Genomic DNA, 16,569 nt, shown 5'->3' on the forward strand with positions numbered 1-16,569 from the left:
ATGGAAATTATCTATGAAGCGTTAATCGTGGACAAACCCTTTGAAACAGTTTTTAAACCCTGACTTATTCTGGTCAATTTTTACGTGTTCATAGTGTTCTAGAAAGTTGTTTATCTTACTAAAATCAGCGTTTCTGTAGAACATTATTATTTGTTATTTTCTAAAGTTTCGGAGATTTTGAGCTTTTTTGGTGAAAAATAGTACTTCTTTGAGCTCAAATATTTCCCAAGGTGGCAAATGGTGGCAGATCAAACAACTCCTACTTAAAAATACAACAAAAACCCTGTAAAAGCAAGTGTCAATTGACTGTATCTGTTTGTATCCTCAAAAGTTATAGTTGTTTTAAAAATCCATCTCAGTCATGTTTACAGACCAATTAAACTGTACTTCGGCTGCAATAAACACCATTTTGTTTATGTTAACAATCTCTTTCTAACAAGTTAAGTTACCAGCAATTTTTTCGCCTATTTTCGAGTTGAAAATGAATGTAGACTGAATATTTTGACGCATTTAATAAGAGAAAAACTTCCAAATAACTAACTTATGCCTATTTTGTTATAAGCCCTATTCCTATTTACAAAACCGTGTCGTTTGTAGTTTGTTTCATAGCAAATTTTGCAAATTTCACAATAATTATATGCAAATTGTGAACCTTGCTACAAATAACTGGTTGTTTTATTCAGTTAATGCCATTGCACGCCTAATTTTATGAATATTTCCTGTAGCCTTTTCTATCAGTTTTCCAATGGTGGTCTTAAAGTGAAAATCGGTTGGGCGGCTCTTGGTGAAAACGGCGATTTTTTGATAAAATCCAATATGGCGACCAAATCCAAGATGGCCGCCAAAATTTTTTTTACTCCATTTGAAAGCCCTATTCTTCTTCTTTACAGAACCGGGTCATTTGTTAGTTGTTTCATGGCGAATTTTTGAAATTCAACTTTTCTTGAAACTGTTAGGCCCCTTGACGAACGAGGGGTCCACTATTTAGAGGTATCAAAAGTGTAATTCTTATTTTTTAACCATTTTTAATCAATTAAGCGAATATTTGAAGACCTTGTGTCAGCAGTGGCCCCGTTTCAGCGAGAATTACTCACTAGCAAAATGGTCATATCACTAGCGTGTCTAGACAAACAAAAAATGACTGCGGAAAATCGGAATAGTCGTACGATGTACAATCTATTATTACTTATCACAAAAATACCATCAGCCGATTAGTTTAAAAACAGCGAACTTTCGCGTGCAACTGGATTTAAAATTGGATTTGAAATCTAAATTGACGAAAGGCATTTAATTAGACTAATTTGGGCTTGAAGCTTTACTTCAACCTAAACTGGATATAGGACTTAAAGTTTGATTTAAAAAATTAAGATTGAAATTGAAAAACTAAAAATTGGAAGTAAAATTAGACTTGAAATTGGAGTGCAAATTGTATCATGAAACTGGATTTGAAATCATCAATGTTCACTTACAATTGAACCTGAAATTTGAGTTCGATGCCTACCATAATGGGCACAAAATCGGATATTTAACAGAACTTGACATTGCATATTAAATTAGACTTGAAATTGGACTAATCTGAGTTTACTTCAAATTGGACATACAACTTGAAATTAGACGTGAATATTTTACTTGAAATTAAAATTAACATTTTTCGTCTTATTCACTCACACGTTTTATCACTTTTCTGCTCCGCTTTTTCTCTTTTCTACTACAGTTTTCCTTTTTCGTTCCGTTTTCTTTCCTTTGCTGTTCCGATTTCATGTTTTTTTTTGGTTTTTTCTATCCATCCTGAGAGAAAAAATCTCGTTGTACTTTTTTTCTGTCCCATGTTTCCTGTTTCACTGTTTCGTTTTCCTTTGTTTTCCGTTTTTTTTCTACTCTTCGTTTGTTTCTAACTGTTTTTATCACCTTTCCTTCTCATTTTTCGTCTTTAGTTGTTCCGTTTTCATACTTTTGATGCCTCGTGTTTCCATCTTTTCTGTCTTTTCATTCTGTATATAATTCTCTTTATTTCCTTTCCTCTCCGGTTCTCCTTTTGTCTCCCGTTGTTCATAATTTTCTCTTCCATATAATCTTTTTTAGTCCGCTTTTTCTATATTTTTCTTCTTTTACTCCATCCGATCGTCCGATTTTCTCATTTTTTATCCCAGATTTCTTCTTTTATTTCTCGTTTGACCTCCTTTTCCGGATTTTATCATTTCCTCTACCTGTTTTCTTTTTTATCGCGCATTATTCTACTTTTCCCGTTGAGTTTCTCTTGTTTTCTGACCTGTATTCACTTTCTTGTCTTATTATTCCTTTAATTTCTCTCGTTTTTTCTTTTTCTGCCCGCTGTTTCCACTTTCTCTGTTCCTTTGCTCATCTTTTCCTGATTAATTTTTACCCTTTTTCCGAGTCTTGAATTTCCTATGTTTCGTTTTTGTTTTTTTTTCCTTCTTTTTAAGCGCGTTTTTTATCTTCTCCTGTTTCGTTTTTTATCATTCCCTGACCTTTTTTTTGTCCTTCGACTTTTTTTTCCGGCCTTGGTTTACGTCCTGTTTTCGTCGTCGCCACTTTTTAGCACCTTTTTTTATCCCCTTTTTCATTTGTTCTTTGCTCGTTTATTTCGTTCGTGTGTTCCCCAGTAATCATTTGGGTTTTATTATACTCTTATAATTGCTTTTATGACCAAAATTGGTCAAGGAAACCGCGATTAGAGCGCAATGAAACTGACAGTGTTACTTAGGCTCCGTCCTTCCTTTTATTATGTCCTGCTTTTCAGATTTTTCTGTTTTAATGCTCGTTTTCTTACCACTTTTTTCATCTATTTTTAATTTTTTTCTTTCCAGTTTCCTCGTTTTGACCCGTTTTTCCGGGAGAACGTTTTCTTCTTTTCCACTTTTTTCTCGCTTTATGTTTCGTTTTCCTTCACATTCTGTCACATTTTTTTTAGTTTTTTTTTCAGTTTTGCTAATTTGTATCCTTTTCTCTCTCACGTTTTTCCTTTATTTTCTGACCCGTTTGTCAAGTTTGTGTCACGTTTTGAAAAACAAGATCAGAAAAAGAGAACGGGACAGAAAAATAAAAAATGTAGAGAAACATATAAGAATGGAAGAGAAAAAGAGATAAAACGGAACAAAAAACCAGAATGCAACAGAAAAGGAGGAAAAGTAGGGCCTAATAAGAGGAAGAATGGAACAGATGATAACAACAAAAACGGAACGGAAAAGACGAAACCCGGAACTGTGAAAAGACCGATTACCAAAAAGACAAAGAATGAGGCAGAAAAAGAAGAAAAACGCTTTTGAAAACGTGGAAAAACGTAACAAAAAAGACGAAAATATGAAAAGGGTAAAGAGAAGAGAGGCAGCGGACAGAAAGAAAACTGGCATAAAAAGTAGAAAAACGAAAGAAAAAACGTGACAGAATCGGAAGTAGGGATATAAAAAGAGAAGCGAGAGTCAAAAAGAAAACAAAAAGAGATGTGAAAAAGAGTGCAAACGAGACAAGAAGAGAATACGGAACAGAAAACATGAGAAATCAAAAGCGAAATGGAAAAAGAAACGAGAGAGGAAAAAAATCGGCAAAGAAAACGAAGAAAACAGGAAGAAGTGGAAAAACGATATTTAAAAAGAGAAAGATGCGTCAAAAATCGGGAAAAAGGACAGAAAAATAAAGCAGACGATGGAAAACGGTTAAATGGAAGAGAAAAAAAAACGGAAAACAGCAAACAAAAATGAATAATCGAAGAGAATAGGGAAAAAGGGAGACAATAACAGAATAAATGTGACAGAAAAGACGGGGTATCAAAAAAGTAAAAATGCAATAGACGAACAAGAGAAACGAGAAGGAAAGAAAATAAAAAGAGTTGGAAAACGACGAAAACTGGAAACGAACAAAATGGAAAAAACAGAAAAGAAGGAAAAACGGGAAACGGGAAAAAACAGAGAATAAGTAGAAGACATGAAGGAAAGCAGGACTGAAAATAAGCATGAAAGGGGCCAGGAGAAGAAAAAAACTGTACAATGAAACAGAAAACACGGAACGGAAAAAAAGAAAAGAAAAGAAGAGGTGGAAAAATAGAAGGAAAGTGAGAGAAAAAACCAAGAAAACAGTACGGAAAAGAAGAAAAATAGAATAGAAAGGGAAAAAGAGATAAATCGTTTAAAGTAAAACTTCCAAATTCATGTTTTACTTAATATTACAGCAAAGATTCGTTAATTGGTGGTTCGTTAATTGGGTGTATGCTAGTTGGACTGAAATGTCAAAATTCACTGTCAAAATGAATCATTTGAGGGGTCAAGAAATGCGATTCAAGATCCTATTTATTGTTGCTCTTGAGATAATCTGCTGGACTCAGCGTCACGAATTACGTCCAGCTTTTTAGCTAGAGGTTATGTGATATATTTGCGCTTTGTCGCTGTTCTTCCCGACGATACAGCCATTACTTGTTAACAACTAGTCATACCAACAGTCGATTATTAAGCATCATACTTGAGTGCAAAGACAGCACACCGAAAAGTTTACTTGCTCCATTTTCAAGCTTAACCAGATTTTCAATATGTATTCCGACCCGAAAGTTTCCAAAATTACAGAAAAAAATAATTTGGAAATTTCAATCAACTGTTAGTCAGCCCAATTATCGAATACGACTCGATAGTGGTGGTCCAATTAATAAATTCTGGCTGTATTATAATTGTGAGTCAAAATCAATTTCAATTTCAAATAAAATTTCATGTCCAATTTCTAATAAATACTTCAAATTCTGTTGTAAGTCCAAATTCATGTCTAATTTAATGTTCTATGTCAAGTCCGATTTCAAGTCCAATTTCAACTTTAATTTATAGTCTAATTTCAACTTTTGATTTTAAATCTAATTGCGCCCGAAACTCCGGATAAGAAATAATTGTTCGCCATTCTTCGTTTACTCTCTTTTTCCAGGCCAAAACATTTCTCTGACGTTACAAGCCGATAATGTACATGGTAGGCGTCAAACATGAGTTTGGATTTTGGAAAGTGAAGTCTACGATGGTGGTCAAGCAAACCGTGAAACCATCCAAACTGAAGCAAAGAGGAGATCAAACAGGAAAGGAGATCCAGCCGGGAGCCTGTACCGAATGCTGAAGAGTTATTTAATGAACATTACGGGACGACGGGAATTTCTTTGTTATCGACATTTGAAAAGGAATGTACATCGGCGTAGCTTTAGCAGGCCATGACCGTCAAGGTAGACTTATACCGGTTCTGTCGATCAGGTTGAATGGTTAATCAACTTCCACTTGCAATTTCTGTCGGACCACGTTTGCTTAAGAGTTACACGCTGATCCATTTCCAAGTGATTGGGTTCTTGGGTACTTTGTGATTTGAAGCCTTAGGTTTTGGAGCGTTAAAGTAACTTAAAAATAGAAATTCATAGGGACCACACGGCCATGCTTCAAGGTACAATAGTACCTTGCAATTTCAATTATCAGAAGTTTCAATCTTTATATCTGTAACTTTACTGTATCTACAACTAGAACTGCAGACAAGGAAACATATTTATGCACATTTGCATAATCCATTTGGTAAGACTGGAAACCAAAAGTAATTGTCAATGCAAACTGCAATAAACAACACTATTGTCTCGAGTGTGTTGAACTACTATTGGCGAGCTTAAACTCCTAGGTTCAAAACAAACAAATGCTCTAGGACCAACCAGAACGAACCCATTAATTTCGAAAATGATGTTCGTGGCTGTCGATATACAAACGAAAAAAAACACAGTTTATTCAACACCAACCCGTAAACCGGACAGATGCCAACTGCAGCTGCTGTCGGTCGGTCGGTCAGTCGGTAGATGTACTCCGGACTGTCCCCGGCATGATGAATGTGTTTTCGAGAGACATTAACCGGTGACCTCAGGCGTCAATCATGAAACCAATGCGAACGATGACGACGTTACCGACAAACATGTGACACACTAGCGAGACAGAAGCAGAAAAAGCGTGCCCAATGTCCCACGAAAAATTCCGCTCAAATAAACCGCTTAATTATAGTGCAACAACGTCACTAGCACTCGGGTAAACCGCACGCCAGAACCGCAAGGTTCGATTAATTAAAATAAATCACTCACATGCACTGAAACGACAATTTTAGCAGTAAATATGCCGACGGGCAGATGGCTAGCAACATTATTGTAATGTGACCGGTCACAGGCAGAAAAAAATACTCACTTTCGAAGTACCCATCGGGACAGATCTGCAGACAAACAGCCAGATCGGTGACGTACAGATGAGCGGGGGCACAGGTTAGGCAGCTATCCTGTCCAGCCCCGGCACAGGTTTCGCAGGACTCGTGACATGGCCAGCACACTCCACCCTGGTTCGGGAAGCTGCGCGGAGGGCAACGGCTAACGCAGGTGCTAGCGGAGGAAAAAGGAATATCGAATATGAGTAGTAATTATTGTGATTTTTTTTCTTCCATGGCATGGGTGAGAAAAGCAATGTGTAAATTAACAAAAAAAATGCACTTACTTGTCCAGTCGGTAGTGTTTACAGGCAACGCATTGCGTTGGTCCTTTTCCATAGCAACCCTGTTGGTCACATTCCGGATCGCAATCATGCAGCACTACGAGCTTGTTGTTGGAATCTGCCATTACATTTTCCCGCTGTGCTGTTGGGATGTTGTGTCCATTGAGAGTGGTGACTGTTTTGTCGATTCCACTGCCAGCTCCGCTGAATAGGTATGGATAACTCATCGAGTTGGAAAATAAATCCTGCTGATAGAATGAACCTCCGCTCAGAGCCGGCTGATTGATGTCCGTTTCGGTGGGGAAAACGAAAGGATTCAGATTGGAGTACGCACTGGAACTTCGTTGGCCTTCGTTCTTTAGTCTTATTGGGTTCTGATCGGTTCCATAGAATATGAGCTGCCATTTAGATAGGATGCCTGGTTGACTAACCCGTCGATGACCTCCGTTCAAGATCTGTAGAGTCCATCGACCTTCGGCCTTTTCACCCCAGAAATGTACGCTAAGGAACGGCCAATCATCGAAGTTGGATTTGGTTACATCTCGTGGTCGTTCAAAGAGCAAAGTGCTTGTCGTTCCCATTGGTGACGTCAGTAGAATTCGAAGATTCCCCCGGGGGAAGAAGCGAAGTGTAATTTTACACTGAACGTGTTCGAGAAAGCGAACTTCATTGACCGTTCCGGCGCACCCGTTGACGTCCATGTGGGTCTGCAGAGTGTATCCGACCGATCCTTCAATCGGTCGATCTTCGTTGATTTCACGTGATTTACAGATGTGCTGCGGAGGAACGCTTGTCCACTGTTCGGCCAAACTAACCATCGCGCCAGCATCCATCAAACCGTAACCGAATTTGTGACTGACTTTCCTCTTAACGCCGTTCAAAATCCATCCGGATTCTTTTTCCAATGGTTCCGGGCGCGAGGTTAGGACGACCAAATATTGCATATCACGCCATGTTAGCGAAGGATTCGCTTCCAAGGCCAGAGCAGTTATACCTGCCGCTAGCGGTGCAGAAGCGGATGTTCCCGTGTGTTCGACCGTGCATATTCTATCCGGACGCAGTGATCCATCCATGTCGACGGTGGCAACGCTTTTATCGTGTCCTGGAGTTCCCGAACTGTACGTTGTAGCCAGCGTTGATGAGCATTCCTCCAGATACCAAGGTTTATAACTGTCGGGGAAAACTCGTTGTAGAAAAGGCTCAAATAACAAAAAAAATCAAACTTACCCTCCCTGAGTTGCACTAGAGATAGATAGCGTGAAGATAGAGTTGGTATAACCATCACAGTTGCAGCTGTCCGTGTAACGACCTCCATTGCCGGAGGCCCAGATGAAGATTGATCCCTTGCCCTGGCGTCCGCTGGTGACCCCAAAGATGAATGCTCTTCGGGCCAACGGTCCGGGTCCATCGACGGTGGAACCGTCGTCTTCCGGACCCCAGGATGCACTGTAGATGTGAATATGGTCCGGATTCAGACCCAGCGCTTTCGCCTCGACAGCATCGTTAACGGTTCCATCCAGCATTCGCACTCCTGCAACGGGGTAAAGAAGATTGATACCATCAACGATAGCATGATAGCAAACCCTTTCCACTTTCCACATGATACAACATGGATTAACTTTTCCCACTAACAATACATGTCACGCCATCATCAAATTCTTTCCGCAATCGATCAACCCTTTCGGTTGAGTTCACAAAAACATGACTAGAAAGCACGTATCAAAAACGCACGAACGTTCATGTGTGTCTCCTAGCCGAAAGAAAAAACGCACTATCATCCTAGTGGGTGCCGAGCGGGGCTCGGTAAGGATGAAAGCAATTTCCCCTTTAATTTTTGTACAGAAAAAAAGGTCGAATTTCGACATGAAGATGTCAACCTATCATACGCTATTCATTGCATCATGGAGGAAAAATGGCATACGTAATCTGTTTCGCTTCAAAGATACGATTTGAGCTAAAATGGAAGTAAGTTTTATTCCCTTTACAAGGGGTAGTATGGCAAAATAATGGCGCTATATCGTGCGGATCAATGATTGATGCACGAAGATTGTATTGAATATTAGCTAGCTAAGATTAAAGCTATGTTCGATTAATGTAGGGGAGTAACAACCGCTTGTGAAGTCGAGCTTAACGTAGGGTAAGTTAACCTATAGTGGACCCTTTATATATAGTGGTCCTCAGGCACAGTTTCGAGGTTTATTAGTTTGTACTACTTATTTCTGAGGATATATGACCTGAAACGGAAAGTACTAAACGTACCACACAGTTCAGATTACATAACTTTAGCCGCATTTGATGATTAATGTCTTAAAATCGACATTTTTAACAAGTGAGGGTCCATTATACGGTTAAAAGTGCAAAATATGTCGCTATTAGAGGGTCCTTCATGCAAAATGCACTAGAATTCCTATAATGGACCCGGTCGCTATCCTATTGTAAACCAAAAGGTCCATAAAAGGAAAACGGACATTCTAATGCGTTTTAAAAAATGTGTTAAATATAGAGATTTGCAACATCAATTGATAATTTTTTAGCGTTAATCGAAAATTACTCGAATTGTAAGTACCATCTGTCGCTTGTTTGGCGTTGCCAGTTCAAAATAATTCATGGAAGAAAGCCACTTAAGCACTAAATGGTCCACTAATGGTTAATTTACCCTATTTAAGGACGAGAGAGAATAAATAATAAAAAAAACTGTTAGAAAAATTTCAACTGGCTGTTTGAGTTGGGTTTGTCATGTTTAAATCTTTTTCACTTTCTTGATTTGAAAATGTCAGAAAATTTCAATAAAATACTTTGCAGATAAGTCGAAATTTGCATAGAGTTATATCACAAAAAATTTATTTAAAACGGTTCTACAAAGTAGTACCAGACAGGAAGGAAAATATGTTACGATAGAAGTAGTAGTAGGTATGTTCTAGTTAGTATTGGACATTTTTCGAAATTATCGTACAGTTTGGGCAGACGGGTCGCAGAGTTTTACAAAAATTTAAACTCACTTTACTAATTTTCCCAGAACTCCCAACGAAATTATCCCATTTTCCCGGACCTCGCTTATATATTTATTTATTTAACTACGAATCCGGGTAACACAAGTAACTATATAATGGTTTTCAAAGCTTGCGTACAATGTGATTTCTGCTAATCAATTTTCTGTTAAGAAGAATGTTTTTCAAATTTTTTTAAAACGGCATAGCTTCTGGCTCTCTTGCACACGCTTGGCAGACAGTTCCAGAGACAAATACTACGGTGACGAAAGGTTTTCCTGCCAACATCAGTTACACAACTGGTTAGCAAAAGTTTATTTCTTCTAACGGGTGGCAACAAAAATTTTGAATTTTTTTTCTCAAGCTGTCAAAAAAAGACAAAGATACATGAAGAAGATCTGATTTACCGAAATTAAAGATACATTATCCATTGTTGAAAAAAAAATTAGTGTACATTTGAAAGCGGTCCGTAATCGGCCGTTCGGCGAAGCTTTCGTTTGACGTCGAAACAGGAGCGTTGTACGGCCGTCATGTCAACTTTGCGAATGCATCTCTTGATTGTACCAATCAACTGTTTGCAATTCGTGGCTCTCCAGTTATTTTTATACACCAGGGAACTCAAAATCCTGAAGAAATCTTCGATTGGGCTCACTAAGACAGTTTCTTCGGGTCGTGGTTTTTGGGTAAAAATCGAATGGGTATTCAGGAACGATTGTGTTGTTTTGGCGTAATGCGATGATGCTATATCCGGCCAAAACACGTATTGTCCATCTGCATGATGTTTTTGTAGAAACGGGATCAAAATTTTCTTCAAAAGTTCGTCTGTTGCATCTTAATTAATAGCCAAACCAGAGGGCTTGTTGTTGAAGAAACGAAAAAGAGAACGATATCCTTCTGCTTCCATAGTTTTGGCTAGGCTTCCACTACCTTGCTTGCGAATAGTTGTTGGGCATCTTAGGATATGGTAAACAGTCGAAGCCGCAACATATTTGCTTTTTAAATGTTGTACCGTATACTTTTTGCCGAGGTTTCTGTTTCAGTTTGTAGAAGTGTACAAAGCGCTCCCGTAATGCTTCTTGTTTCGACGCCATTTTTAGCAATACTAGGCACGCATAAAAGAAACAAAAATATTAACAAAAATAGGAGAGAGAGAGCTAACACATACATTCTCTCATTTCTCTCTGAGCTCGTTTGTTGTTGAGCAATAGGGCCGCGGAAAAATTCCAAAATTTTAGTTGCCACCCGTTATTTGGTTGAGAGAATGACTAGAATGACTAAAAGTTGGGAAAATAAGCTAACCCAATTTTTCGTTACCAATAGCTAGCAAATAACGCCAGCAACCGTTTCATGCAGAATTAATCCGTTCAAGTGCATTTGCATCGCCGTTATAAGCGGAAGAGAGGAGACACGAAGAGAATCTCTCATTTGCACATAGGCCCTTTTTATATGTTGCTCTTGATTTGAAGACTTGAAATATTATGGACGTAACGAGCGACGGAATCAAAATTAAATTTCAAATTTAAACTTCGTTAGTTACATTAGTGTACAATACACTACCATATTCGAATAAAGGAACAATAAGAATTTTAGCTAGTTGTAATAGTATAAGGCTTGTTCGCGACAAATTTTGGACACCCCTAAACACACACAGCTTCCGAAATACATTAACAATGAGTGAAATATTTTGCAGAGTGGTAGACGTATGTCTGTACTTTCTGAAAATATAACACTTGTTTATATTACAAGTGCTCAGCGTAAAATGGCGAGCAGGTGCGAAAAGCAATTGGGTACGGTCGCAATGAAAATCCGGATCTCTCGTTAAGAAAACTTGCCAAAAAGCTCGGATTTCCTCCAAGTGTTCACAGTGTTTTAAAATCATTCGATACTCGCTTGACAACAGCTAGGAAGAAGGGAAGTGGAACAAAAACGAATCTGAGGAACCACCACAAGGATGCGAAGGTAAAATAAATCCGGAGTGATTCGCGATTGGGACTCAACTGGCAAATTGTAAACAAATCGTTTTATTACACCATCAGCCTTAAAAAGGCTGATAATATCCTAGGCAAGAATCCTTTCTTCTGTTTTAAACATTAAAATTATTTAAAACAAGTTTTTAGTAATGGGCGATAGAAGTGTTTAATCAAAACAAAAGACAATTCGCAGTTTAGCCCCTTGCATTGTTATGAAGTGACAGGCTTATTTGCAAATCGTTTTGTAAACAGGCGATAGTAAAGAGCGAAACTGCGTTGTTTTCAAAACATAGGCGCATTGTAAACAGGCGAAACTAAATAAAAAAAATCAAAACAAGGCGAAACAGGGCTGGGCGAATCACATTGTCAAAATGCTTTGAGGTTCATTCCAAGGGGTTCAACTATAAAACTTAGATTTTGAGCTTGAATGCACAAATTTTATGCAGCATTGTTGTGAAATTATGAGATTGATTTATTCTACACCAATTTATGTCTTTAAACTTGATTTTTGTAACTTTTATTTAAATGAAGACTTTAAAATGTACTGGCAAATTATCACAGCGATATTCCTCATTGTTTACACTTTGTTAGTTGCGCCCTTATCGCGAATCAGTCCGGAAATATTACGGAGGAGACCAGATCTTTCTATACGTACCATTGCTCGTGAAATAAAAATTTCGCCAACATTCGTGCACACTTTTAAGCAACGACAAGGCATGAAGTATTTCAAGGTGAGGACTGCCTCAAACCGTAATGATAAGCAAAATACGACGGCCAAAACACGCGCTCGTAAGCTTTATCGCGAATATTTAATGAAGTTTCCATGCATTATAATGGACGATGGAACGTATGTCCTAGAAGACTTTAAATAGCTTGCTGGTATGTCTTTTTACACTGCCATGAAACGGAATGGCGTTGCAGAGCATTTTAGGACATAGAAGAAAGCCAAGTTCCCCAAAAAATATTTAGTATTGCAGGCCATATGCAGCTGTGGTCGAGCAAGCAAAAGTTACATCACTACGGGAACGGTTAACAAGGAAACATACCGTGAAGAAAGCCTGCAGAAACGATTGTTACCGTTCATACACAGCCATGATGTACCCTTGCTGTTTTGGCCTGATTTGGCATCCTGTTACTACGCCAAAGATGTTTTGGAATGGTATGATGCTAATGGAATCCATATTGTACCGAAGGAGGCGAATCCACCTAACAGTCCAGAGTTACGCCCCATCGAGCGGTATTGGGCGTTGGTGAAGAGAGAGCTGTCCCAGCACAAACAACAAGTAACAACTATAGATAAATTTCGAAAATTTCGGACAAACGCAGCTAAATTGGTTGCCAACAAATCTGCGCTGACCCTCATGGCAAGAGTAAACTCCAAAGTTCGTCAATTTTTCATGCAGACCAAATAAGTAATGCTAATTTGTTTGATAATTATTAACGATACACACATAAATGATATAATATTGTTTCATGGATTAAACTTCTAGCAAATTTGTTTTATTGCAAAATTGAGGTGTCCAGATTTTGTCGCGAACAAGCCTTAGTTTGAGTAGTGTAATGGCGTAGTGCAACTAATAATTGCGTAGACCCGTAGAGCGATCGTATCGTCAGCATATAGGTGACATTTACGGTGTAGTAGTTGCTTAGGAAGATCGCTAATAAACATCGAGAACAAAAGCGGTCCTAAAATTGACCCTTGCGAAACTCCGCTTGTTACGCTAGACAAGTCTGAGTTTATGCCATTAAACTAAATATATATTGTGATCGACCAGACAGATATGAATGAAGGAGCTTAATAGCACAGTTTTGAAGTGAAAATGAACGCTTTAGTTTCATACAAAGTAAGGCATGGTTGATTGAGTCAAAAGCTTTGCTAAAATCATGGAGCACCATAACTATCCAAAGTGCATCGAATATCACTTTCGATTCTGATGAGCGCTGTGGTTATGCTGCAGTGTTTACGGTATCCTGACTGGAGAAGGCACAGCAGACTATTTTGCACTAAACAGGTTATTCAGTTATTTTGCTATTAGACCTTCAAAGATTTTCGAGAGGGCAAGAAGAATGCTTATTGGACGATAAGCAGCCTCAATTAAAGGGTTCTCATTTTTCGCAATAGAAACAACGCGAGCAATTTTGCAGTCAAAAGTGAGGTATGACGTAGTTAATATACAATTAAACAAGTCGGTAATGAAAGGCAGCGTAACACAACGTAACACAGCGAGACCTTTTTGGAACATGCAAGGTCATTTAATCAGTTCCGGCAGAATCATAGTGACAGTGACCGAATTGAACTCGGTTAACACTTAATCTTGAGAAAATTGAACTAATGATTCGAATCGAGTGAGAAGTCTACCGTGCCTACTCACACGCGAAAAAGTCTGAGATAAATAGCATTCAACGCTTACGCTGCATACGCAGGCATACAAGAAATAGCCGCCGGTGCTGTGTGCAGACATTCTGCTACCCACACACTCGCGCACGCACAGTCTCACATCGTCTTCCTGCATAGCTTATTCTCGAGTCAAAAAATTCGTGGGGAATCAGCGTGACGCACTGGGATACAAATTTTGTATTACTTCTTCTTCTTCATCTTCGCGCTCGATTCACGACTCACGGGCGGGCCGTCGTGAGTAATCGGTATCAGCAGATCGGGCTGCAACGACGAACGACGAGCGATGACTGAAGCTGTTAGGTAAACACACAGTCGCAAAAACTCGTTGCAGTCATGAAAAAACAAGAGTGGCGTGTTCGTTTGAATGAGTATGCGTGTGTGAGAAAATTAGACCACACGAGTGTGCGCTTCAGAACACTGAATTGAAGTCACAACTTTTAAGGAGATTATGGCGAAACTCAGTTAATTAGATAGAAAACTGGTAAGACAGAGTGACGGCAAGACATAAAATCAGAAAGCTGGTAAGACAGAAAATTTGCAAGGCAGAAAAATGGTAAGAAAAAAAGTTGGTAAGATAGAAAGTTTGCATTATTTGTCAAATTTGTTGATTATTTTTGGTGAAATGAGGACAACTTTGCATTACTTATTTAAAACCTGACGTTTCAGTCTACTATATCTCAACTATCATCAGATGCCTGTAAAATATATTAACATAGTTACACATTGAATTTACTCTTAATTTTACATTTACCTTGATAATTTCATAGACAAATGCAAGCGCTAAACAACTCATAATTTTCTTGCTAAAAAATCGGCAGGAATATTATTCTTTGCCACATCAGTTTGCTTCTCACCCACTTGCCTGCCCGAGTTACACTGGCATGTTTTAAAAAAGGAATGCAAAGTTGCCGTCATATCTCCGAAAACAATCAACAAATTTGATAAACAATTAACATATGGTGACCAAAAACCTCCCAAAAGAAAGTTTGCAAGGCAGGCAAATAAATGGCAAGACAGAAAGCTGGCAAAACAGAAAATTGGCAATACAGAAAATTAACATGAAAGAAAGTTGGAGAGACAGATAGATGGTAAGACAGAAAGTTGGCAACCCTTACTAACACATACTGGATTCCTGTTTCCAGAATTCCAAGGATTCCTATTGCATAATAAAAGGGATTCCTTCACCGAGTTATAGGTATCCTGAGGATACTCCTTTTGAATTCTCATACAAGAATTCTAGTTCAATAAGCAAAGGATTCCGTACGAATCTTATGCAGATTTCCTCTACACGATTCCAGTACCAAGAAATTCAGAGATTATGTGCGAATCTTTTTGGTTCGTCCAGGAAGATAGTAGATTGACAAAACAGTAGGTTGGCAAGACAGAAAATTGGCAAGACAGAAAGTTGATAAGACCGAAAATTTGCCAGCCAGAACGATGGCAACACATAAAGATGGCAAGACAGAAAGTTAGCAAGACAGAAAGTTAGCAAGACAGAAATTTGGCAAGACAAAAAATTGGCAAGACAGAAAGTTAGCAAAACAGAAGGTTGGCGAGACAGAAAGATGGCAAAACAGAAAATCGGCAAGACAAAAAGATGAACAGTTGGCAAGACAGAAAGTGCCCAAAGGGCGAATATCATTGCAGGAGACCACACGATAACCGCGAAACGATGGTGCAAATGGACTTATTTTAGTGATTTTTCATGCGATTACTCTGCCACCTAGTAGTGTGTCTATTTATGCATCGCCAATCCTAGCAACCCAGTTTTGAACAGAAGAAAAATTGACAGCGTTATCAGCTGATTTGTAGCAGTCATAGCGAAAACAGTCAATCAACTACGCTCGATGCGATTTGTTCGTACTGCCAGCTTCACCTCGGAGCGAAAAAATTGAACAACGTGAGGCACTTTGTGTATGCCATATAGAGCCGATTCACTATTTACTACATTTTATTTCTTCTAGAGAAAGGCCGTAACGTCGAACGGAAGCTTGGCAACGGTGCTGCGTGACCGTAAAATGCAGCAGAAGCTGAAGAGGAATACCGAGGGCAAGGTGGCCTTATCAATGATAGGATCAGCTGAATTGACTGCATTTACTCCGCAACGCGGTGTTCCACAAGGAAGTAATCTAGGACCCCTTCTATTCACTCTCTTCTTCAATGATGCCTCCTTGATTCTAGCACACCACGGATGATTTAAAGCTTTACTTCGCCATCCGCAAGTTAGATGATTGTCACCGTCTACAGGATACAGGATCCGTCGACAGGTTTACCAGATTGTGCCGATTAAATCATCTTGTGATTGGTATAGCGAAGTGCTGTGTGATTTCTTATCGGTGTCTGAAGAATCCAGTTCTGTACAACTGTACTGTTTTGAAACCTTATGCGTAAACGTCCGTCGAGGCTGGCCGTGTCTAAGCAACAATCAGAAGGAGCGATTGAAGGTGCCGGTAAGAAACATCTTTCTTGCAAAGCGCGACGTGGATAGATGACGAGACCTTCCCGACGCTGGATGGGAACGATTGGTAGGGAACCGATTGCTTTCTGTCCCTCACCAAGGAGATAAGCGCCGGCGTCATATAAATCTTGCTCACCAAGTCTCCGTGGAAGGACATTGCTGACGATCAGCGAGAAGGGAGCGTCCTGGTCGCTGTTCTTTCCTTCGAGAGGGAGATATACAGTATACGCCTTCGTCAAGAAGTGTGACGCGAAAAAAGATGTGGATT

The 16,569-nt window shown here is 39.0% G+C and overlaps 1 protein-coding gene across 2 annotated transcripts in view; it reads right to left on the bottom strand.

The window, feature by feature from the left end:
- The window catches only part of LOC128743883 (furin-like protease 2), an 803,052-nt gene that overhangs the window by 45,491 nt on the left and 740,992 nt on the right, over positions 1 to 16,569 (bottom strand). For both annotated transcript variants that reach the window (XM_053840572.1, XM_053840570.1), the window contains exons 7-9: positions 7,716 to 8,019; positions 6,492 to 7,658; positions 6,192 to 6,379 (exon numbers count right to left, since the gene is read on the bottom strand). In XM_053840572.1, coding sequence (XP_053696547.1) covers positions 6,192 to 6,379; positions 6,492 to 7,658; positions 7,716 to 8,019 — 1,659 coding nt within the window. The remainder of the gene's footprint in view (positions 1 to 6,191; positions 6,380 to 6,491; positions 7,659 to 7,715; positions 8,020 to 16,569) is intronic.

The sequence above is a fragment of the Sabethes cyaneus genome, chromosome 3 (assembly GCF_943734655.1).
Source record: "Sabethes cyaneus chromosome 3, idSabCyanKW18_F2, whole genome shotgun sequence".
NCBI classification, from domain to species: Eukaryota; Metazoa; Arthropoda; class Insecta; order Diptera; family Culicidae; genus Sabethes; species Sabethes cyaneus.